General features: G+C 45.4%; 1 protein-coding gene across 3 annotated transcripts in view; it reads right to left on the bottom strand.

Annotated features, from left to right (window-relative positions):
* Positions 1 to 12098: 12098 nt before the first annotated feature.
* Positions 12099 to 24966, bottom strand: part of LOC124001373 (G protein-regulated inducer of neurite outgrowth 3-like) — a 35589-nt gene continuing 22721 nt past the window's right edge. For 2 of the 3 annotated variants that reach the window (XM_046308119.1, XM_046308118.1), the window contains one exon: positions 12099 to 15902. In XM_046308119.1, coding sequence (XP_046164075.1) covers positions 13023 to 15806 — 2784 coding nt within the window. In that variant the 5' untranslated portion in view covers positions 15807 to 15902 and the 3' untranslated portion in view covers positions 12099 to 13022. Of the gene's footprint in view, positions 15903 to 16509; positions 16639 to 24966 lie in introns of all 3 variants that reach the window. The other variant, XM_046308120.1, reaches the window with a different exon arrangement.

Raw genomic sequence — 24966 nt, 5'->3', positions numbered from 1 at the left:
GATTAGAGCACAACATTGAAAAAAAAAACACAGTGGAACTGGCTTTGAGTTCCAGAGTTGAGTTTGGGGGGACAATGGTATATGACCTGTGTTTACACAAGGGTTGTTTATATTATTAACTTTGTCCCTACACTCGACCCCGAATCTCATTTCAAAACATTTACTGTCTCAACCTCAGCTTTTATAAGAGGAGCGGGGCCCGTCACACAGTGCACTGCAATTATCGTCAAGCTTACTAATTGATTAATGTAGTACAGAGCACTTCTGGGCTATGGTTAAACTCTTTAATGTGGCTTAAGTGCCAAAGCACTTAGAATTAGCGATGGATTTGATTAAAGTCAAAGGCATGATGGGGACTAGGCTCACGGGAAGCTACTGTGTAGTCATCTATGCCCCATAGGAGTCGCACAGACGCTACCTGGCAATCAATTACAATTTGTTAAGCTAATGGATAATGTGCTAGAAACAGGCTTGTAATCCTGCCTGTTGGAATCAGGGGTCCCTTCCCAGGATGCATCTAAAATAGCATGTTATTCCCCAAATAGTGCAGTATGTTTGACTAGTGCTCTATAGTGCTCCATGTGCCCTGGTCAAAAGTTGGGCACTTTGTAGGGAATTATGGGCCGTGGTCAAAAGTAGAGCACTATGTACGGAATAGGATGCAATTTCGGACACAAATTTCTAATGGCTCTCTGTAAAGACAGACTGGCTCATGCTGGCTTGCTGTAATGCTGCCAGTGTGTTTGTAGCAGGGGAGAACGACTGCCCCCTCGGATTGATGCCATGGAAGTTCGAGGCCAACCGAGGTGCTAAAGACTTTGTTAGCAGAAAAACAGGATCCCCCATTATAGTGAATGGAAAAATGACAATCTTCATGGTCAATCTTTGAGTAAATAAAACCATTTAGAAGACAATCATGGTACCAACAATTGCTTCTAACACACCAGATGTATGTCCTTGAATCAATTATTTTAAAATCGCACACAGAAGAAGTTAAGGATAATTAAGTTGCCAATGGCAGCCTGCAGTACTCCGGTCGGCCTTCAGCTTCAGTTACTCAATGAGACGGAGCAGCACTTCCTGGAGTAGCTCAAACTGCGCATGTGATGTCTCCATCAGACACCATTTAAACAGACTTCACTTGGCTTCAATGCACTATTGAGTCTTCACATAGGAATGAATGGTGTCACGTGATCAGTGGCTTTGTCCATTCATATATACAGTCATTGGTTTGTAGAGAGGAGTTTCAAAGCACTGAGATAAGCACTTCACTATGTACAGACTGATAATAGCATAAGCCAGAGAGATATTAGAATCAGCAGAAGAGGGCCATTTTACAACCAGTCATAAACACTAACAGAGATCAGCACAGATCAGAATGATTGTCAAGAAAATTGCGAAAATGGTCTCTGTGGAGAGATTCATTTCACCACACAAGCCATATTGTTAAATATTTATACAGCACAGACTAGTACAATGTATTATCAGATAATGTTTTATTATCTAGGTGAAGTGTGAGTTACACTGTAGCGGTTATCTATCTGGCTCCCCAAGGTCTACTTTAGAGGGTTCGTTGTTGTGAACCTGTGGTGCGGTGGTTCGTGTTACCATAGAAACCCTGGGCCTAGGATATGGGAAGTAGCACACTCACATACAACAGCAGTTTGAAATGGCACCCTGTCCCTTATATGATACACTACTTTTGACCAGGGCCCTACTATGACTGTAACTTGGGACTCAACCTGTGTTACAGTACTATACAGCACAGGAGTTTGGTGGCAACTTAATTGAGGAGAAACCCATGGTTTCCATGGGTTTGATGCATTTCCATTCGCTCCATTCCAGCCATTATTATGAGCCGTCCTCCCCTCAGCAGCCTCCTCTGCTGTACAGGTGTGAGTTGCTGTTTTTTTACCGTGTGTCAAAGTGAGGCCATCTTGTTTGAATTTAATTACCAAGAAGGATGACGAAGGCTGAAGGATGATGAAGGCTGAAGGATGACGGTTGAATCACTATTTCTCAACACGTGATTGTGTGAGAATCACCCCTCAGCCACGGGCAACGTCCAGCGAGACAGAACGCTCCCCCTCCTCCTCTGACCGACAGGTTTTTCATTTGACTTTTAATCAGAGTCGAATTCAGGAGAGTTGAGGAATCTTTATATCATCTGAGGGGGCGATAATGATAAGGGACAGTTTGTCAACCGCAATATTCACGCTCGCCATTCGTCATTACAAATTAGGCCGCTCAATAACGACCTACGTCTGCATTCACACGCTCCTAATTGCGGATTGGAGATTAAAAATAACTTTAGGGGAGATTTGCATACAATGTGGAAGCGATACCAGAGGTTTCTTCACAATAACTTTGGAGTCAGGGTTAATGAGTTTCATAGAGGAAGTGCTTAAATTTTGCTTAATCTCCATGGAGATTGAATGGTTGGAATTACCTCATCATATAAAGGCCTCTTGGATTCAGCCACAGTCTGATTAGACAAAGACACATTCACTATGGTAACCAGTCACTTTAAATACCTAATCTATCTCTAGGAGATAAGCACCTAGGCCTATACATTCCCTCCAATTCTTCCCTTTGGGAAAGACAGAAACAAGTGGTGATATGCTGTACTCCCACTGGGCACACACTGGTTGAATCAACCGTGTCATTTCAATGAAATTACGTTGAACCAACGTGGAATAGACGTTGAATTGACGTCTGGGCTGAAACGGAAGCTTCTTATCTCTACTTGGCAACACATTTAGGAGCATATCATTATTAACAGAACAAAATTAAATGATTTAAGATATTATACAGTCGATAATGATTTTATATGTCTTGCATTTTTTTGTTGGTTGTGGGTCAATTCTAGTAGGTGGTTGAGATATTTTCTCAGTTGCTTTACATTTCAACTCAAAGGGGAGAAAGCGGTCTAGAGGCGTCACTACAGACCATGGTTCAATTCCAGGCTGTGATTGGGAGTCCCATAGGGCGGTGCACAATTGGCCCAGCGTCGTCTGGGTTAGGGTTTGGTCGGGGTAGGCCGTCATTGTAAATAAGAATTTGTTCACAAATGATATAAATACAACTGGACACCTGCCATGGAGGATGCTTCCAAACTAAGATGTCTGGGAAGTGACATTAACAACTCTCATTGCAACTCTACCCTCCAAACTTGCTCACAACGAACTGCACACCACTCACCACAATGACATCCGTTCACAACAATACTAGTAAAAGTCCTACAACTACAGGTCAGTATATCAACCCTGCTGCTGCTGCTGCAGGTCTTCAATACATCAGCTGCAAAACATTTTAGTGCATCAAGAATGGATTGGATTTATATAGCAGTTTTCCCAGTCGCTCAAATCGCTTTATTAGATGTGGTGTGTCAATGTGGGGGATATTTTTCTCAACCATGAGTGTCTCTGGGAGGGGGAGGGAGAGGGAGAAAAAGGGAGAGAGATAGAGTGTTGCTGCAGTGTGTGTGTGTGTGTGTGTGTGTGTGTGTGTGTGTGTGTGTGTGTGTGTGTGTGTGTGTGTGTGTGTGTGTGTGTGTGTGTGTGTGTGTGTGTGTGTGTGTGTGTGTGTGTGTGTGTGTGTGTGTGTGTGTGTGTGTGTGTGGGGGGGGGAACCTCTGTCCACTGGGGGACCAATGATTTATAGAAACATCTGTCAGCCGTTATAAAGCAGTCTCTAGTGAAGACAGCCAAGGTGACCTTAGTGTGTGTGTGTGTGTGTGTGTGTGTGTGTGTGTGTGTGTGTGTGTGTGTGTGTGTGTGTGTGTGTGTGTGTGTGTGTGTGTGTGTGTGTGTGTGTGTGTGTGTGTGTGTGTGTGTGTGTGTGTGTGTGTGTGTGTGTGTGTGTGCAAGTATATGTGCACCTGTGCTTGACTTTCAGCATGTGAAAGGTTATGTACGTGTGTTTGTGTGTGGAACGGCGGGGTGGTTAATAACAAGCCCCTATAAAATGCTCAGGTCTGCAGTGTGTAGTGTTACACAGTGATGGAGTATGCTGGAGTGGAGGAGGGAGAGGAAGATAGAAACAAGTATGTGTTCCCCTATGAACAAGAGCACATAGGGGAACACACACACACGCATAAACGCATGCACACACACACACACACACACACACACACACACACACACACACACACACACACACACACACACACACACACACACACACACACACACACACACACACACACACACACACACACACACACACACACACACACACACACACACACACCTCAATCCTTCCAAACACCTTTTCCCACAACGCTTCCCAACAATGCGAAGTAATGTAGGCCATATAGTCCACAGGGGCCTGAGCAGCAGACGACATCGGAGGAAGTTCCTTACTGTAGCGCTGCCGGTGATTCAAGACAACAGTGAGTAAACAAAACAACTGGAGTAGTACTGGGGAGGCGCTATAAGAGCTGTTCCGGGGTCAGGGAGAGAAACAAAAGGACTGAAGCAGTACTGGGAAGGCACTATAAGAGCTGTTCAGAGGTCAGGGATAAAGCGACACTTCAGAGGGGAGGCAGGGGTTTTAGCCGCCCTGCTGTTGCTGACTGATATGGGGCTTTTATGATAGAGAGAAAGTGAGAGAGAGATAAAAAGAGGGGAGAAAAATAAAGAGAGAGAGGGAGAGTGAGAGATATAGTGCTTTTATATGACATCATTATAGAGGGAGAACATAAAGCTTGACATGATTCATTACATCACCCAGTGCTCCAGAATCAACACCAGTGGTTCATCTATGGAGAATAGCTAAGCATCGCTAAGATCACCACACCCTTACTCATAATCACATACTTACCAATCTCTAAATACAATCAGTAAACAGCAATTAACACAGAAACTGATCCCCATGATAAGATGGAGTCTGAGTGTCTGATGTGCGTCTAAAGATCCGACAGGGAATTATTTGTGATTTGTAATGGTAATTGTAATGGCTTGTGCTCAAGCTGAGTCTAGGCTACGAGTCCTCTACGGATTTTCTGTGTAGCTGAGATGAGTCTCTCTCTGTGTGTGTGTGTGTGTGTGTGTGTGTGTGTGTGTGTGTGTGTGTGTGTGTGTGTGTGTGTGTGTGTGTGTGTGTGTGTGTGTGTGTGTGTGTGTGTGTGTGTGTGTGTGTGTGTGTGTGTGTGTGTGTGTGTGTGTGTGTGTGTGTGTGTGTGTGTGTGTGTGTGTGTGTGGAGATAACTGGGTCATAGCAGGAGGTTTAACACAGTTTAACTATGTTTCTGAGGTGGACATTTTATCTGGAGGGCTAGAGGCAGTCTTGATATAGACTCTAACTAACACGCAGTCGAAGCACCATGCCGAAACCTGATGTTCAGTGAAGCTCAAACAACGGTTATGTAGTGGTGACTGTAGAGGATTTTCCATAGAGAGGGGAAAAATGCCCCGTGTGTCACACCCTGGTCGAAGTATTTTGTGTTTATCTTTATGTATTGGGTCAGGCCAGGTTGTGGCATGGGGTTTTTGTATTGTGGTGTGTTTTGTCTTGGGGTTTTGGTGTGTATATATTGGGATTGTAGCTAGTGGGGTGATCTAGCAAAGTCTATGGCTGTCTGGAGTGGTTCTCAATCAGAGGCAGGTGTTTATCGTTGTCTCTGATTGGGAACCATATTTAGGCAGCCATATTCTTTGAGTTTGTCGTGGGTGATTGTCCTTAGTGTCCTTGTAACTGTCTAGTGTTAGTTTGCACCAGTTTAGGCTGTTTCGGTTTTTCATTACGTTTATTGTTTTTTGTATTGATTCGTGTTTACTTTGTTTTTATTAAACATGAATCTCAATCTACACGCTGCGTTTTGGTCCGACTCTCCTTCACCACACCTAGAAAACCGTTACAGAATCACCCACCACCAACGGACCAAGCAGCATGTCAACAGGCAGGAGCCACAGGAGAGATGGACATGGGAGGACGAACTGGACGGTAAAGGACCCTGGGCTCAGCCTGGAGAATATCGCCGCCCCAAGGAAGAACTGGAGGCAGAGAAAGCGGAGAGGCGCAGGTATGAGGAGGCAGCACGGCGTAGCAGAAGGAAGCCCGAGAGTCAGCCCCAAAAATTATTGGGGGGGGGTGGCAGAGTCAGGAGTCAGACCTGAGCCAACTCTCCCTGTTTATCGTGAGGAGCCAAGGAGGAGACCAGAACCAGAGCCGGTGTTGGAGGTGAGCGAAGCAGAGACTGTGAAGGAGTTAATGGGGAAATTGGAGGAGAGAGAAATTAGGGAGTTGCTGTGTTGGTGCTTTAAGCATGGAATTCGCCTGACGGAATGTGTCGGGGATTTGATGGCACCTGAGTTAGCGCTCCATAATCGTCCTGAGGTGCGTGTTAGTCAGCTGGTGAAGTTGGTGCCAGCCTCATGCACCAGGCCTCCTGTGCACATCCCTAGCCATGCACGTCCTATGCCAGCACTGCTCTCAAGATCTCCAGTACGCCTTCACGGTCTAGCCCATCCTGTGCCACCTCCACACCCCAGCCCTCCAGTAATAGCTCCCCGCACCAGGCTTCCTGTGCGTGTCCTCGGTTCAGTTCCACCAGTGCCAGCACCACGCATCAGGCCTACAGTGCGCCTCGCCTCTCCAGCGCTGTCGGAGTCTCCCGCCTGTCTAGCGCAGCCAGAGCCTTTCTCCTCTCCTGTGCTACCGGAGTCTCCCGCCTGTTCAGCGCAGCTAGAGCCTTCTTCCTCTACAGCGCTGCTGGAGTCTCCTGTCTGTTCAGCGCAGCCAGAGCTGTCAGCCTGCATGGAGCAGTCAGAGCTGCCAGCCTGCATGGAGCAGTCAGAGCTGCCAGCCTGCATGGAGCAGTCAGAGCTGCCAGCCTGCATGGAGCAGTCAGAGCTGCCAGCCTGCATGGAGCAGTCAGAGCTACCAGCCTGCATGGAGCAGTCAGAGCTGCCAGCCTGCATGGAGCAGTCAGAGCTGCCAGCCTGCATGGAGCAGTCAGAGCTGCCAGTCTGCAAGGAGCTGCCAGTCTGCAAGGAGCTGCCAGTCTGCACGGAGCCGCCAGAGCTGCTAGTCTGTAAGAAGCCGCCAGAGCTGTCAGCCTACATGGAGCAGCCAAAGCCGCCAGTCAGCGTGGAGCAGTCAGAACCGCCAGTCAGCATGGAGCAGCCAGATCTTTCAGTCTGCCAGGATCCGCCAGTCAGCCAGACTCTTCCAGATCTGCCAGTCAGCCAGGATCTGCCAGTCAGCCAGGATCTGCTGAGACCACCAGCCAGCCAGGATCTGGTAGATCTATCTACCTGCCTGAGCTTCCTCTCACTCCCGAGCTTCCTCTCACTCCCGAGCTTTCTCTCACTCCCGAGCTTTCTCTCACTCCCGAGCTTTCTCTCACTCCCGAGCTTTCTCTCACTCCCGAGCTTCCTCTCACTCCCGAGCTGCCTCAGTCCCGAGCTGTCCTTCAGTCCCGATCTGCTCCTCAGTCCAGTGGGGTTCTGGGTGTGGACTACTAGGCCATGGTCGGCGGCGAGGGTGGACTATCCAGGGACGCGAGTAGAGGGGACTAAGACATTGACTGAGTGGGGTCCACGTCCCGCGCCGGAGCCGCCACCATGGACAGACGCCCACCCGGACCCACCCTATTGTTTTGAGGTGCGTTCGGGAGTCCGCACCTTGGGGGAGGGGTTCTGTCACGCCCTGGTCGAAGTATTTTGTGTTTATCTTTATGTATTGGGTCAGGCCAGGGTGTGGCATGGGGTGTTTGTATTGTGGTGTGTTTTTGTCTTGGGGTTTTGGTGTGTATATATTGGGATTGTAGCTAGTGGGGTGATCTAGCAAAGTCTATGGCTGTCTGGAGTGGTTCTCAATCAGAGGCAGGTGTTTATCGTTGTCTCTGATTGGGAACCATATTTAGGCAGCCATATTCTTTGAGTTTGTCGTGGGTGATTGTCCTTAGTGTCCTTGTAACTGTCTAGTGTTAGTTTGCACCAGTTTAGGCTGTTTTGGTTTTTCATTACGTTTATTGTTTTTTGTATTGATTCGTGTTTACTTTGTTTTTATTAAACATGAATCTCAATCTACATGCTGCGTTTTGGTCCGACTCTCCTTCACCACACCTAGAAAACCGTTACACCGTGAGAATATAACAGAATCGTATGAGACGACACAACAGTGACATTCAGAGAAATTCCCTCACCAAGATAGAATGTAGAGACTACTAATCTTTTCCAACGCTAGAGCATAATTTGATTTCTTAAAGCGCACTGACACATTAATGTTAGATGATGATAGACTGGCCAACTGATGAACATGGGCTCTCAGTTTAATTAAGTTTCTGGGCCCCGCACAATTTATTTTCATCTAAATCAATGATCATCTGCAAGTCAAATAGCCTATATCTATTTTTAAGGCAGGGATTTCATTTTCCAAACCCTATGATTTATAACTCTAAAATAAAACTCAGTTTCAATTCCACTCCCTATATTTCTTATCCTGCCAGAGAGGAGAACAGCAGCACTCATTGTACAACATTACAAAACACCCTTTCCATTTCAAACAGGTGCATTCAAAACAGACCCACCCCCAACCGTCTAGGGGGGGGGGGTTCTACCTGGAACCAAAGACTGCGGTCATGACCAGATTGGATTCTGGGTAGTGATATTAGACAGGACATACAGTGAAGAGTGTGATTTTAATATTGAATAAGAGGCTGCAAGTTACTATGTCAGAGTGAGAGGTATTTTTTCTCACTTTTTTGAGATCCCCCTACTTCCCATGTCTGTTTCTCTCTGTCTCAGTCTCTCTCATCTCTCTATCTTAGTCTTTTCATCACAATGAATCTCTTGTGTTTAACATCCACCGCCTAGGGCCACTTTCAAATGGGAGCCAGTCGCAGGGACACGGGTGGGCGAAGGGGACATTAAATATTGAAACACCAGCTAATTAAGGCCTGGGTGAGGGAGTCAGCATTAAGGCTGGTGAGCCGACTGCTGCTGGTCGGGATCTATGGACAGAGAGACAGAGAGAGAGAGCGTGAAGAGACAGAGAGAGAGAGAGAGACAGAGAGAGAGAGAGAGACAGAGAGAGAGAGAGAGAGAGAGAGAGAGAGATGGGGGAACAGTGAAGGAAGATGGGAGGGAGAGGATCAGGGGATGCTTGTAGCTCTACACATGTAGAAGAAGTGTCAGTACAAATCCAATACATCTCTCAAAGGTAGCGGCACAAGGTTGGTGATGCACTTCACTGTGGCAGCCCCTTTAATCAGCAACTGAGATGACTGTCTGGTTGTGAGTGTGTGGGGGGTGTGATTCTCATCTTAACACCTTGAATACCAGGGGGATGGACTTTTGTGTGTGTGTGTGTGTTCTTTTGACAGGGAACAGAATAGCCCAGGACACCTAACCTAACAGCCCACTGTGATGAGTGCAGTGATGAGTGGTGACACACACATACACCCAGACACACAGGAAGTGACAGCACAGTCCTGTGAAATCAGTGTATCACACTGAGACAGAGGGTGTATTCAAACAGACAGTTAGTTGTAATTCCCAAACAAAGTAGATTGGCTGTGAATATTCCCCATTCCACAGTAGGATGTGATGGTAAGCCTATATCAACAAGTTGAGACTACATTTTCAATGTTTTATAATTTAATAACTTCATTACTCTTAATAACAATGTGGAGGAAACAAGGTTTATGTAATATTTTTAAGCGGATATTTTATCCTAAGGAAAAAAAGTATGTTTCAGGTGATTCTAAAAGAGACTAGATAAATTGAAAGTTTTAATTAACTTTATGTAAGCAGACTCATAGTTTAATTTGCTCTGCTTAACCCATACATTTCACATCACTGGATTTGGAATGTAGACCTACCTACCTCTCACAATGACTGGCTTTGGAATGTAGACCTACCTACCTCTCACAATGACTGGCTTTGGAATGTAGAACTACCTCATACAATGACTGGCTTTGGAATGTAGACCTACCTACCTCTTACAATGACTGGTTTGGAATGTAGACCTACCTCTTACAATGACTGGCTTTGGAATGTAGACCTACCTACCTCTCACAATGACTGGCTTTGGAATGTAGACCTACCTACCTCTCACAATGACTGGCTTTGGAATGTAGACCTACCTACCTCTCACAATGACTGGCTTTGGAGTATAGATGCGTCATAAAAAAACAAATGGTGACTTACATTTTGAACATCTTCTTATGTACTATGTACTTATGTACTTATGTACTATGTACTTATGTACTCTCGGAGGACCTGAGCCCTAGGACCATGCCTCAGGACTACCTGGCCTGATGACTCCTTGCTGTCCCCAGTCCACTTGGCCGTGCTGCTGCTCCAGTTTCAACTGTTCTGCCTGCGGCTATGGCACCCTGACCTGTTCACCGGATGTGCTACCTGTCCCAGACCTGCTGTTTTCAACTCTCTAGAGACAGCAGGAGTGGTAGAGATACTCTCAATGATCGGCTATGAAAAGCCAACTGACATATACTCCTGAGGTGCTGCACCCTCGACAACTACTGTGATTATTATTATTTGACCCTGCTGGTTATCTATGAACATTTGAACATCTTGGCCATGTTCTGTTATAATCTCCACCCGGTACAGCCAGAAGAGGACTGGCCACCCCTCATAGCCTGGTTCCTCTCTAGGTTTCTTCCTAGGTTCTGGCCTTTCTAAGGAGTTTTTCCTAGCCACAGTGCTTCTACACCTGCATTGCTTGCTGTTTGGGGTTTTAGGCTGGGTTTCTGTACAGCACTTTGAGATATCAGCTGATGTAAGAAGGGCTTTATAAACACATTTGATTTGATTGTATACTAATGGATTTACACATAAAAACATGCATTTAGAAAAAATTCTTACTACTAATTTGTGTTCTCTAATAGAAGCCCACAGTAATTCACAGATTTAGTCATTTTTACTTTAACTGTGCCTAATCCAATCAAAGATGTAAAACCCAGAATTAAACTAACCCAGCAAGTGAACGATTCTAAATTTAAATTATTTTGAAAATAAAGTTTTTAAGTCTTTGAAGAGACTATATTTCTCCTTCTCTGCAAATATTCAACCATCTAATTTCAAAAGTGGTTCTTTTGTCCTAGCTTTGATAAGTATTTTAATTTAATTTAATTTTAATTTAATCAAATTTTAATGAGAGATTATAGCGAGAGGAAAAGGGCTTGAATAGTGTGGAGTACTGTATACACACACTAATGTGTGCTTTGGGTCAATTTCACCACTGTCTCAAAGACATTCTTTTGGGAAAGGGCTGTAATAAAGCCCATCGACAACTAATCCACAAGGAGTACACACCACCACTTCTCTACTACTGCCTGCTGATACATCCTGAACAATGTCCCCTGTGGTTTCAAACAGCCTTCTACAGCAGTTTTCAGATGCACTTATTGAAACAAAACACTGTACCTGATGATACAGTGTGTACAACTAAGCATATACAACATCAGTATATTTATGTTTTGAATCAGAGCAAGTCAAAAAGCTGACATTTCATGTAGTATACGAACAGAGTCTAACCAATAGTTTAAAAAAAAGAAGAGTATTATGATTCCATAAAGGACATGACAAGCTGGGTGTTTCATGAGGATGGTTCACAGACCAATTGGAAGAGGCATTTAAAAATAGAGACCTCAGAGCTCCTCGGATTAGCAATGTCTCTACTACTAGACATTACTCACGCTCTCAATCGTTTCCGGTCCCCATAGATCAGCTATCAGCTGCAATATTGTTTCAAACAGACCCTTTTCCCATCCTCAAGCAATATCTGATAACACATTGTAACTGAGGAACTCACACTGTGGGGATACATGCTGCTAACGCTCTCTTGAAACACCTGTCAATGAATCCAGACAAAAACTGCTCGGCTGTAGATCACCTCATCAGTCACCTTGAGTTTTTTAAAATCCAAAACGGAGAGCAACTAAATGCACACAGGCCCAGTGTTATATTGTATATAAGACATACGGAAATGAGCACAGCAGAGGTTTTATTCTTCTTCTTTATCAAGACAAAATAAGTAGTTACCAATTCAAAATAAAATCTTCAACAAAAAAACAAATAATAATATATTCATCTTATAAATAGAGGTTGTTCAATACACCCGAACGTAATCGTACTGTATATATACCAAAATGCACCCACTGCACTGAGAAGTAGTGATATTTAGTTGCACATCTGTAAAAGGTATGATACTGACAGTAATATGTATGTACGCCCAAAGATCAGAGGCATGTACTGTATACACCAGGACTTCATAGTGGTAAAATGAGTTATGACTGCCATAAGTACTAACACACATGCGTTTCACTAAGATAATATTATTGCCATTTTTCATTAAATACTGTTAGAATCTCTCATCTAAAAAATAAGTTGTCCATAACAAGAACCTATTTTAGCTTTTTGTTTTGCCCTCTTCTGTTGATAATCATCAACCCTATCTAAGGTAACATTGTATACCACAACATCTGACCAGTAGGGTTAGGGAGAGATCCCAATATCCACACATGGCTTGGCATCGGAGGAACCATAACAAGGGGTGAACCAGCCTGCTTTATAGGGGACTCAGCTGAGGGTGTGGGCTGCATACAGCCCGCTGCTTCTCCTTCTCACTCCAGCACGGCGGTAGGGGGAGGGTGTGGGCTGCATACAGCCCTCTGCTTCTCCTTCTCACTCCAGCACGGCGGTAGGGGGAGGGTGTGGGCTGCATACAGCCCGCTGCTTCTCCTTCTCACTCCAGCACGGCGGTAGGGGGAGGGTGTGGGCTGCATACAGCCCTCTGCTTCTCCTTCTCACTCCAGCACGGCGGTAGGGGGAGGGTGTGGGCTGCATACAGCCCTCTGCTTCTCCTTCTCACTCCAGCACGGCGGTAGGGGGAGGGTGTGGGCTGCATACAGCCAGCTGCTTCTCCTTCTCACTCCAGCACGATGGTAGGGGGAGGGTGTGGGCTGCATACAGCCAGCTGTTTCTCCTTCTCACTCCAGCACGGCGGTAGGGGGAGGGTGTGGGCTGCATACAGTCTGCTGCTTCTCCTTCTCACTCCAGCACGGCGGTAGGGGGAGGATGTGCGCAGCACTTGGGCCGTCTGACATTTTTCAGCATGGACCTGAAAACGTTCTGCTGCCTCCTCTTGTTTTTCCTGCTGTTGGCATCGTCCACGGCAACGGTGGCGGGCGAGTCGGGCACCACCGGCGGCACTGAGATGGACTTCCTGAGTGATGACTGGGTCACGACCTTCTTCTCTTGTTCTTTGATCTTACACTGCAGGTGGCTCTGAATGGCAAAGCCAAGGGACTCGGGGTCAACGGATGCTCCGTACACCTCCCAGGTCATCCCCTGCTCATCCCACAGCACATCGTGCACGCTCTTCTCTCCTTTCTGTTTCCTCTCCTCGACTTCGTCCTCCTTTTCCTTCCTCTCCGGCTCCAGCTGCTCCTGCTTCTTCTTGCCCAACAAAGCCTTAACGCCCCCAACCCCCTTAACAATGCTCTGCTTCGCTGCTTTCACTGCCGTCTTGGGTTTAACGTCCTCTGCTTTTTTGGAGGTTGTCGTTGAGGCCTGGCTGGGCTTGGTAACGGAAGGAGTTGACTGCGAAGGAGGAGGAGCAGCCTTATTGTCGGAGGATTTGGTCTTGCTTGCGGCAGTTGGCGACAAGGGGGATGGAGCTTTAGCAGAGGGAGGCTTGGCAGGCTGCGTTGGCACGGTCTGTGCTTCATTAGACACCTTTGGTTTCCCTGCTGCATTGGGTTTGGATTGGGAGTCTGCCACTGCCTTCTCGCCTCCATGCTGGTGATGATTCGCTTTAGCTACCGGCTCGTTTTGGCCGCCGCTCGGCTCGATGTTGATCTGGTAGACGGGCTGCAGAGGCGGGAGTGCTCCTCTCTGCTGGATGTTGCATAGCGCTGCTGCCCCCCCGACTGCCAGATCTTTAGGCTTGGCCCCCAGCCTGGCGACCTCTGCATGGAGGGCCGCCACCGCCTCCTCTGCATGGAGCACCACGCCGGCACTCTGACTGGAGCATAACCCCGCCTCCAGGGTCAATCGCTCTGACCCGGACCTGAGACCTGCGGTGTAGTTAGGTGGCGGGGGGCAGGATGGACTGCTGCCCATGTGAATCTGGTGGAGGGACACCTGGTATACCACAGACAGGCTCTCAGCTGCTGCTTCCTCCCTCAGGGCAGCACCTCTGTCAGTGGACCTGTAGGGCGGGGGCAGAGGAAACAGGCTGGGGCTGGTGGAGACCGCCCGGCTGCACACGTCAGCCACTGCCTGGACCTCCACGTCTTGGCCCTGCTTGCTATGGGTGGGGGTGGCGGTGGGGGTGCGGGTCATGGTGGAGGCCTCCCGGTATAGTTTGCAGTGGGCTTTCTGTTGCATCTCCTCCGAGACCGAGGCAGTCTGGACGGCTTCATCTGTCACCTGTGCTGCATGGTGGGCAGGCTGCTGGTTCTGGCCCTGTTGGGCCTCAGGCTGTTGGTTCTGGCTCTGTTGGGCCTCAGGCTGTTGGTTCTGGCTCTGTTGGGCCTCAGGCTGTTGGTTCTGGCCCTGTTGGGCCTCAGGCTGTTGGTTCTGTTGGGCCTCGTTGGGTGACGAGGGAGAATCCTTCTGTGATGAAGACTCTGACGATGCCGCCTGCAGGTATTTATCTAAGCAGATCTTTGCTACTGGAGTAGGTTTTAAATCCTTCTTCTCGGGAGGTGGCGGACTTGAGGCCTTATTCCTAAGCCCTACGTTCTCCTTGCTGTCTGATGATGGAGGCATGATGGTGACGGCAGCATTGACAGGAGCTACTGCAGTCTCCTTGGTCTGTTCCGGCTGTGATGTAGCTGCCGTTTTATTATATTCCATTTGGGAAGGAGGGTTCTGAGAGTTTGTCTTGGGCCTATTTTCTTTAGATGCCTGTAGAGGACATTCTGGTGGAGTAGGGTTGGTGGCAGGGCTAGGTAAAGGTGAGAGACTCTGTGTTGTAGTACTATTAACAGCCTCTTTTGATTTGTAAGGAGGTGGAGCAACCTTGTTTGGAGTCACTGCAGCTCCCTCTGCCTTACCTTGTTTGGGAGTCGTCAGAGACGTCAGCACTTCAGAGGCCGAGGTATGCTTTGGATCACAGGTCTGAGGGGGATGTTGATTTGGTGTGGTTGCGTTTTTGTTGTCCCCTTCTAGTAGTGACTCCTCTTTAGCTACTGCAGAAACTCTGACTGTAGCACTCTGTACTGCTGTGGGCTCTGGTGATGGCTTGGCTGCACACCCCTCCCCCGCCCCTGCTCCACCAGGCTCTTTCTCTCTGCAGTAATTTGTATGCACGTCAACCTTTGATGATGTAATGGCGGACGACAGGCTGGTCTTACAGATATGCTTCTCCTTCTCCTCGGCGGCGGCTGTGGGGGTCAACGCTGTCAAATTGGCGTTGCCGTCCCTACGGCCCTCTGCCGTCGCCTCGGTTACACCCACACCTCCTCGGCATGTCAATACCATCTGCTGCTCTATTCCAATCACATGCTTCGATGGCGATTTCCCTCCTTCGCCATTGGTCGAGAAAGTTGTGTTGGTGTTGGACCCCACTCCTCCGCCAACCGGTTGTCCATGGCCAGTTGATTGGATCCTGGAGGTTGTGTTGGGGGTTGTCAGACACAGGTTAACCTGTGTGTGTTCTGTAAGGACAGGGGCAGGGGTAGTGGTGGGGGAAGGGCAACCCTGTGTGAGGTTCAGGTTAGGTTCTTTAGCCCAGTTGGCGTTAGACTCCTGGTTTCCCAGAGCTTCCACTCCAGCCAGATGAGGGACCATTTGGACCGTCACTGTCCTTGTTGGGTTGGTTCCCATCCTGTATTGAGACAGTCCTCTGAGCCACTTCTACTGTAGGGATCCAAAGTCGAACCAAGTGTCCACAATCCTGTCCCTGTCTATTTGTGTAATTCCCTATAAAGTAGGAAAAATAGAATAGTTTTAGATTCAGAGAAGAAGTATGAACAACACATTAGATCCTTCCATGTAGATAACGATATTACTACGATACGATAATATACGCCTTATATAGTATAATATCCTCTAATATAATAGAGAATGATGATCTTGGTAATGTCTTTCTCACTCTTGCATTTTACATCCTGACCTCAAAGGTGATTTCGAAACACCAAAAAAGACGTGAGACTTTATTACAATTTCTTTTAAACAGAAATACATTTTAACTTGAAATTAGAGAACTAACAGGATGACCGATGAGGAACAGTTGTACCACAGTGTAGTGCACTCCAAAAAACATTTATGGATATTTTTCAAACTAGACTTTCATCCTCGAGACCAGACATCTGATGGAGAAGTGACCAATGAGGCAATACACTAAAACAATGGGAGTTGACACCTTCGCTTATTTCTGACTCCTAGTATCCGTCACAATAAAGACTGTGTGCCAACAACCGCATCAGAACTGAATGAATTAACTGAATCTGTAAACAAAGCAACAGATAATAGCAATAACTCCAAATGACTAAGAATAAGCCCAAGACAATGATGCTTCAAAACTGACCTAAACTGTTTTGCTGCTCAGAGATGGTTGGCCTTTCCTCTTCTCATTCCAGTAAGTACATTTCATTTTAATGTGTCTCTGATGACTGCAAACTGATTTGAAATGATGGACCATGAGCACTCCGAGTCCCTTTGGAGCAGAGAAGATAAAGCAATGCCAAAACTAAGATTAACTATGCCACAAATGATTTTTGCTCAAAAACTGATGGAATTTGAAAGACTACAGCAATCACAAACACTTACAACACACTTCAACAAGCTTGAGTGAATTAAATAATTCCTCTTAACCCAGGAGGAAATCTATTGAATTATCCTTAAGTGGGGACAGAGGCATTGACTTTGCAATCGCAACAAGTGAAAGCAATAGTGTAGCCTTAGTTCCATGTTTGACTTTATCATTAGAAAAAAAAATATCCCAATGCCCCAGGGCAGTGATTAGGGACATTGTCCTGTGTAGGGTGCCGTCTTTTGGATGGTACGTTAAATGGGTGTCCTGACTCTGTGGTCACTAAAGATCTCATGGCACTTATCGTAAGAGTATGGGTGTTAACCCTGGTGTCCTGGCTAAATTCCCAATCTGGCCCTCATACCTTCATGGCCACCTAATCATCCCCAGTGTACAATGGTCTCATTCATCCCCCCCTCCCCTGTAACTATTCCCCAGGTCGTTGCTGTAAATGAGAACTGACCTGGTAAAATAAGAGTTAAATAAAGAGCTATCAGACACTGCAGCCTACAGATGTAGGATCATCATTTGAGGCAGTTTCCTACAGTAGGAATATAATCCTGCAGCAACAGGAAATGTGAATTATTATGTGGACTATAATACATGAACAGTTTTGTAGGAGTTGATCAATTTTCTCAGCAACAAAAGAGTGATCAAATTAAGATCCTATGACATAAGTCCTTTTAAAAAGGTCTGAAATGAGCCATCTGCTGGCCTCAAACACAGACCTCTGTGTGTTTTGTTGGTCTCATCTGTTGCACCATCTCCCCTGAAGCTACAGCAACAGAGCTGTTTATTGTGGACATAGATAAGACATTGAACCATTTTGGGGAGATTTCAAATGCACTTCAATTAGCCCATTGGATTTATCCAATAGGCTTCATTCATCATAGAGTCTGTTCATTTTTGACTGTGATCTTATGTTCCTCGTCATCATTCTACAGTTTATGGCAATTAAAAAGCAGGCCTGTTGTCATTAATAACAAAGTAAATGTCTCGACGGGTTATCCTTATCCTTCTAAATCAGACACTTCTAGTTACTGAATGTCCTAGCCAGGCTACTAAATATTCAATTTGGAATTGTAGGCTCAAATACATCAGAGTGTATTGGCTTATATGTAGGCCAAACGCACACACCCATCTGAAAATAAATCTCAAGCAGTGTCTAAGCCTGCAGCTGCAGACTCTAGACAGAGAGAAATAGAAAGAGTGAATGAGCAGGGGCCCACTCAAAAAGAAATCTGATTTCTGAAAGGTACGAACTAAATGGCTTTGCCATGGTATTTTTAGTCCAGAAGGAAAATAGGATGTCTTGTATAGTCCTGAGTGCTTGAGTTGTGATTTGTCAGATTGGATTTTCCATGCCACACAGTTGGCAAACGTGTACAGTATATTCACACTATACCAAAGTGACCTATTACTACGGCACCACTCTCTGGCTGTCGGGCGAGATCGCATCCAACCCCTTGGAGGTGTGAAGTGAAATGATGGTTCCCTATGAAATTGTTCTTCAATGGCCAACCGAGCATTCAGCAATCAACTCTCCTGCAATATTTGAACCGGGTGTACAGGGGCGAAATGAAGAAAAGGAATCAGAGCAACTCAGCACTCACACAGACACACTGTGTGTGACTCCTTGAACTGTCATCCGAGGACGTTCACATCCTATAAAGTGATGTGTTTCCTATGTAGTTTATCTCAATCAAAATTAGATGCTGACTTCAAGCATCTGTTGTTCTGGAATTTCGTGTCCTAGGGTGTTGTTTTTGGGACTCACTATTAATCATCCTCATCATTAAGTTTGTTCTCAGCCAAGGAAAGGTTAGTCTTCTTTTTGGGCATATCCAAATAGCCAGAACCTGTGACATTTTATTTTCTGCTCAAAACAATGAATAGGCCCGTATTCATAAAGAGTAAGTGTGAGAGTAAGAATGCTGACCTAGGATCAGTTTAGGACAGTGGTTCTTAACCTTGTTGGAGGTACTGAACCCCAACAGTTTCATATGCGCATTCATCGAACCCTTCTTAATTGAAAAAAAAAATCAAATTCAAAACATAGGTATATATATGTATATATGAAGAGTTGCTGTTGAACCTGGCTCTGCTGAATTTCAATGATTTCATCGAGGTATTCATCATTGACATCTGTTGTCTCAACACTAAACGTGAACGGCTGTCTCACCCATGCTGGTGAAACGGATGTGAAACGGCTAGCTTAGTTAGCGGTGTGCGCTAAATAGCGTTTCAATCGGTTACATCACTTGCTCTGATGCCTTGAAGTAGTAGTTCCCCTTGCTCTTGTGGAGCGATGGGTAACAATGCTTCGAGGGTGAATGTTGTCGTTGTGTGCAGAAGGTCCCTGGTTCGCGCCCGGGTATGGGCGAGGGGACGGTTTAAAATTATACTGTTACACTGGATATGACTCTCTTGTAGGGAAGTATCCGTCGAGAGACTTTGCAAGCTCATCTAAGTGCGTGGCAATTGCTTGCTTCAGTTCAGCGGGTACAGAAATGTCTCCGATTCCAGATACATCTTCGATCTTACTTACACAGTCGTCCAGCAGGGGAAAGTTTGCGAAGTTATTGTTCTCTGTTCGTCGTTTCCATAACGGTAGCTTTTTTTGAAAAGCCTTCAGGTTTTCCTCCGCTTCGATGATGTTGACTCCACCGCCCTGCATCTTTTGATTGAGATGATTGAGAGCTGCAAAGATATCGGCCATGTACGCTAAAATGAGAATGAACTCAGAATTTTTGAAGCAATCTGCATGACAATGTTGGTGCTCTTGCAAAAACAGGGCCAATTCCACACGCACGGCAAAAACACGATTCAGCACCTGTCCCCGGGATAACCACCTAACGTTAGAATGGTACAGAAGTACCTCAAATTCAGAGCCCATTTCTTTACACAGCTCACTGAAGATGCGATGCCGCAGAGCACTAGTTCGCACATAGTTCACGCATTCCACTACAATTTTTTATACTTCTGCCAGTTTTGGAGGCAAGGTTTTTGTTGCCAACGCATGCCTGTGCAGAATACAATGCGTAACAATGATGTGTGGTGCATCGGCTTTCACTAGCGCACCAAAACCAGACTGCAGAAACCATATCCCACGAAAGACTGTTGTCTTTGAAGAAGTCATCCACAAGTTTCTTCACATCGGCTGCCTTAGTTGTTGTTGTAAGAGGCTTACAAAATAAAAATTATTCCTTTATCACGTCGTCTTTCACATAGTGCACGAATAGATTGGAAACCTCTGTGGTCTCGTCGAGTTGAAGGCTGAATTTTGCCGGACTTGAAATCAGATCTGCAACTACTTGAGCCAAGATGTCTTTGCTCATGTCCTCTATTCTGTCGCTGATGGTGTCATTTGAAAGAGGAATTTGGGATAACTTCACTTCTGCCTCTTTTCCCAGCATGATATTCGCCATCTTCAACACAGCTGGTTTTATGAGTGTTTCACCAATGGTGTGTGGTTTGCCCTGCTTTGCGATCAGGTAAGCAACTTCGTACGATGCTGTGAGGATCGGTTTGTTGATGGGTACAAAGCCGAGAACAGGCAGAGTAGCCTTTTCATCGAATCTGGCTCTCTTCACCTTGAATTCAGCGAGCGTTGTGTTCTTGTATTTTCCATCTCCATGCAGCTTAAGGAAGTGTTCTCTTAGTTTTGCCGGTGCTAGACTAGAATTGCTCAACTTGGCATTGCAAATCATGCAGTTAGGACACTGACTCCTATCACGTTCGGTTATACATGTAAATCCATATTGTACATATTCGTCCGACCACTTTCTTTTTTTGCTCGACATAGTAAGTATGAAGGGATAAAAATATTAAGAAAGAAATCACAAGACGTACCATCACCACAGTCACAAACTGAGCGCACCAAATTCCCTGCAGCACAGATAGGCCAAGCGATGTATCTTGATCACCTGCAGCCAATGATGGCCAAGCGGAGCGTGTCATCATGAATCATATGAATAGGATGTTTGTCTTGACCTCCGCCGAACCCCTGAGACTGACTCACCGAACCCCTGGGGTTCGATCGAACCCATCGAACCCAGGTTAAGAACCACTGGTTTAGGATCAATATTCCATATAATAGAACTGTGGGTTTAAGTTACTCTGTCCGAGTACATTTTGAGGGGAGAGGAAGAGGGATAGACAAGTCACTCCTTTATTCAGGCCCCGTAATGATTCATAACGCCCCTCAGAATAGGAGTGCTGATCTAGGATCAGGTCCCCTCTGTCCATGTAATCTTATTCATTATGATCTATAATACTAAACGGATCCTAGATCAGTTTAACTATCACGCTTACTCTTTATGAATAAGGGCCTTGGTTCCTTGAATCAGGAGGTGACTGTATCCTACAGGAAGGGGTCAGTGTGTCCTCTGCCTCATGTAGAGTAGCTGTGGGGTCTCCCATCAGGAGTTCCATCACCCCATGCTAATATCGAAGATGAGCGAGAGGCCCCCAAGATGTTCATTTGAGACACGGGAGCATTGTAATTAGATTTGTCTTGTTTCTTACTTCGATGGGAATTCAGTGGAATAAACCAAGCAGATGAATCAACAAGGTGGTAAATGAGATCCAGTGAGGTACACTATATGAGGACACCTGCTCGTCAAACATCTCATTCCAAAATCATAGGTATTAATATGGAATTGGTCCCCCCCTTTGCTGCTATAACAGCCTCCACTCTTCAAGGAAGGATTTCCACTCGATGTTGGAACATTGCTGCGGGGTCTTGCTTCCATTTAGCCACAATTAGTGAGGTTGAGCACTGATGTTTGGCGATTAGGCCTGGCTCCAATTCATCCCAAAGGTGTTCGATGGGGTTGAGGTCAGGTCTCTGTGCAGGCCAGTCAAGTTCTTCCACACTGATCTCGACAAACCATTTCTGTGTGGACCTCGCTTTGTGCACGGGGGTATTGTCGTGCTGAAACAGGAAAGGGCCTTTCCCAAACTGTTGCCACAACGTTGGAAGCACAGAATCGTCTGGAATGCCATTGTATGCTGAAGCATTAAGATTTCCCTTCACTGGAACTAAGGGGCCAAGCCCAAACCATGAAAAACAACCCCAGACCATTATTCCTTCACCAAACTTTCCATTTGGCACTATGCATTGGGGCAGGTAGCGTTCTCCTGGCATCCGCCAAACCGAGATGGTGAAGCGTGATTTATCACTCCAGAGAACGCGTTTCCACTGCTCCAGAGTCCAATGGCGGTGAGCTTTACACCCCTTCAGCCAATATGCATGGTGATCTTAGGCTTGTGTGCGGCATCTCGGCCAAGGAAACCCATTTCATGAAGCTCCCGACTAACAATTCTTGTGCTGACGTTGCTTCCAGAGGCAGTTTGGAATTCTGTAGTGAGTGTTGCAACCGAGGATAGACCATTTTTATGCACTTCGCACTTCAGCACTCAGCGGTCCCGTTCTGTGAGCTTGTGTGGCCTATCACTTCGCGGCTGAGCCATTGTTGCTCCTAGACGTTTCCACTTCACTGCAGCTCTAGCAGGGCAGACATTTGTTGGAAAGGTGGCATCCTATGATGGTGCCTTGTTGAAAGTCACTGAGCTCTTGAGTAAGGCCATTCTACTGCCAATGTTTGTGTATGGAGATTGCATGGCTGTATGTTCAATTTTATACATCTGTCAGCAACGGCTGAGGCTGAAATAGGCAAATCCATTCATTTGAAGGGGTGTCCAAATACTTTAGTATATAGTGTATATTATTGCTAATCAATACAATATAGCGGTCCAAACAGGACATAGATTGTGTGAACACCCAACAGCATAATTCATTGGCAATAAATTAGGCTAATACTGACCTTACTGATAAAACAGGAAGAATACTGCTTTAAAAGCCCAACGCAGTAAAGAAAAGTGACGTTCCTGTGTTTAATATATATTTTCACACTATGAGGTTGGAATAATACTGTGAAATTGCGAACATTATGATAATGCCATTTTAGTGTAAGAGGTGTTTGAAAAGTCCGCCTGAAATTTCTGCCAGCCTGGTGACATCACCATGGGTAAATGAGTTAATAGACCAATAAGAAAGAGAGTTCCAAACCTCTCTGCCAATAACAGCTAGATTTAAATGTTCCCATCCCAACTCAGACCACTCCCAGACAGTCCTAACAAAATGATTGCTTTAGAAATGTATCTTTGCTAAGAAGCAATATTTTGTTTATTTTTTACAATAAGAATTGAAAATAATCACAGTGAGGTACTTAAATTGTTACCCAGAAATTATTTGATAATTAAATAAAAACTGCATTGGAACTTTATCACAAAATAATTGCACATAATGCATTTGCAAAATAAATACATTAAATATTTTGAAAACCATTTTCAAAAAGATTATCGTACAGTACAGTAGCATTAAATATATCTAGGACTACTGAGATTTCTCCCCTCTTGAATTGACTGAAATATTACATACAGTGGGGCAAAAAAAGTATTTAGTCAGCCACCAATTGTGCAAGTTTGCCCACTTAAAAAGATGAGAGAGGCCTGTAATTTTCATCATAGGTACACTTCAACTATGACAGACAAAATGAGAAAAAAAATCCTGAAAATCACATTGTAGGATTTTTAATGAATTTATTTGCAAATTATGGGGGAAAATAAGTATTTGGTCACCTACAAACAAGCAAGATTTCTGGCTCTCACAGACCTGTAACTTCTTCTTTAAGAGGCTCCTCTGTCCTCCACTCGTTACCTGTATTAATGGCACCTGTTTGAACTTGTTATCAGTATAAAAGAGACCTGTCCACAACCTCAAACAGTCACACTCCAAACTCCACTATGGCCAAGACCAAAGAGCTGTCAAAGGACACCAGAAACAAAATTGTAGACCTGCACCAGGCTGGGAAGACTGAATCTGCAAGCAGCTTAGTTTGAAGAAATCAACTGTGGGAGCAATTATTAGGAAATGGAAGACATACAAGACCACTGATAATCTCCCTCGATCTGGGGCTCCACGCAAGATCTCACCCAATGGGGCCTACCATCAGTAACACACTACGCCGCCAGGGACTCAAATCCTGCAGTGCCAGATGTGTCCCCCTGCTTAAGCCAGTACATGTCCAGGCCCATCTGAAGTTTGCTAGAGAGCATTTGGATGATCCAGAAGATTGGGAGAAAGTCATATGGTCAGATGAAACCAAAATATAACTTTTTGGTAAAAACTCAACTTGTCGTGTTTGGAGGACAAAGAATGCTGAGTTGCATCCAAAGAACACCATACCTACTGTGAAGCATGGGGGTGGAAACATCATGCTTTGGGGCTGTTTTTCTGCAAAGGGACCAGGACGATTGATCCGTGTAAAGGAAAGAATGAATGGGGCCATGTATAGTGAGATTTTGAGTGAAAACCTCCTTCCATCAGCAAGGGCATTGAAGATGAAACGTGGCTGGGTCTTTCAGCATGACAATGATCCCAAACACACCGCCTGGGCAACAAAGGAGTGGCTTCGTAAGAAGCATTTCAAGGTCCTGGAGTGGCCTAGCCAGTCTCCAGATCTCAACCACATAGAAAATCTTTGGAGGGAGTTGAAAGTCCGTGTTGCCCAGCAACAGACCCAAAACATCACTTCTCTAGAGGAGATCTGCATGAAGGAATGGGCCAAAATACCAGCAACAGTGTGTGAAAACCTTGTGAAGACTTACAGAAAACATTTGACCTCTGTCATTGCCAACAAAGGGTATATAACAAAGTATTGAGATAAACTTTTGTTATTGACCAAATACTTATTTTCCACCATAATTTGCAAATAAATTCATTAAAAATCCTACAATGGGATTTTCTGGATTTTTGTCTTCTTATTTTGTCTGTCATAGTTGAATTGTACCTATGATGAAAATTACAGGCCTCTCATCTTTTTAAGTGGGAGAACTTGCACAATTGGTGGCTGACTAAATACTTTTTTGCCCCACTGTACATATCACAACAAATCACATGGTACAATAGGTGAGTTGGGGGAATAGACCCTGACAATTGAATGGTCATATCATATCTAATTCTGAAATAGTAATTCGTAGGTCTGTGTGTTTCCGTGGAGATACCATATATTTAAAATACAATTTGATACAGTCAGTGACCGCTGACTAGAATGCATGGACTTAGCGATGGAGATAATGTAGCTTAGACATACATCAACTTTACCATTATGACATGAATTCCTTTAGAAGCATCACATAGTAGAGAATATCCTTCTTTCTCATCTA

Source organism: Oncorhynchus gorbuscha, linkage group LG17 (assembly GCF_021184085.1).
Source record: "Oncorhynchus gorbuscha isolate QuinsamMale2020 ecotype Even-year linkage group LG17, OgorEven_v1.0, whole genome shotgun sequence".
In the NCBI taxonomy this organism is placed as follows: Eukaryota; Metazoa; Chordata; class Actinopteri; order Salmoniformes; family Salmonidae; genus Oncorhynchus; species Oncorhynchus gorbuscha.
This window is presented reverse-complemented; position numbering and strand designations above follow the sequence as displayed.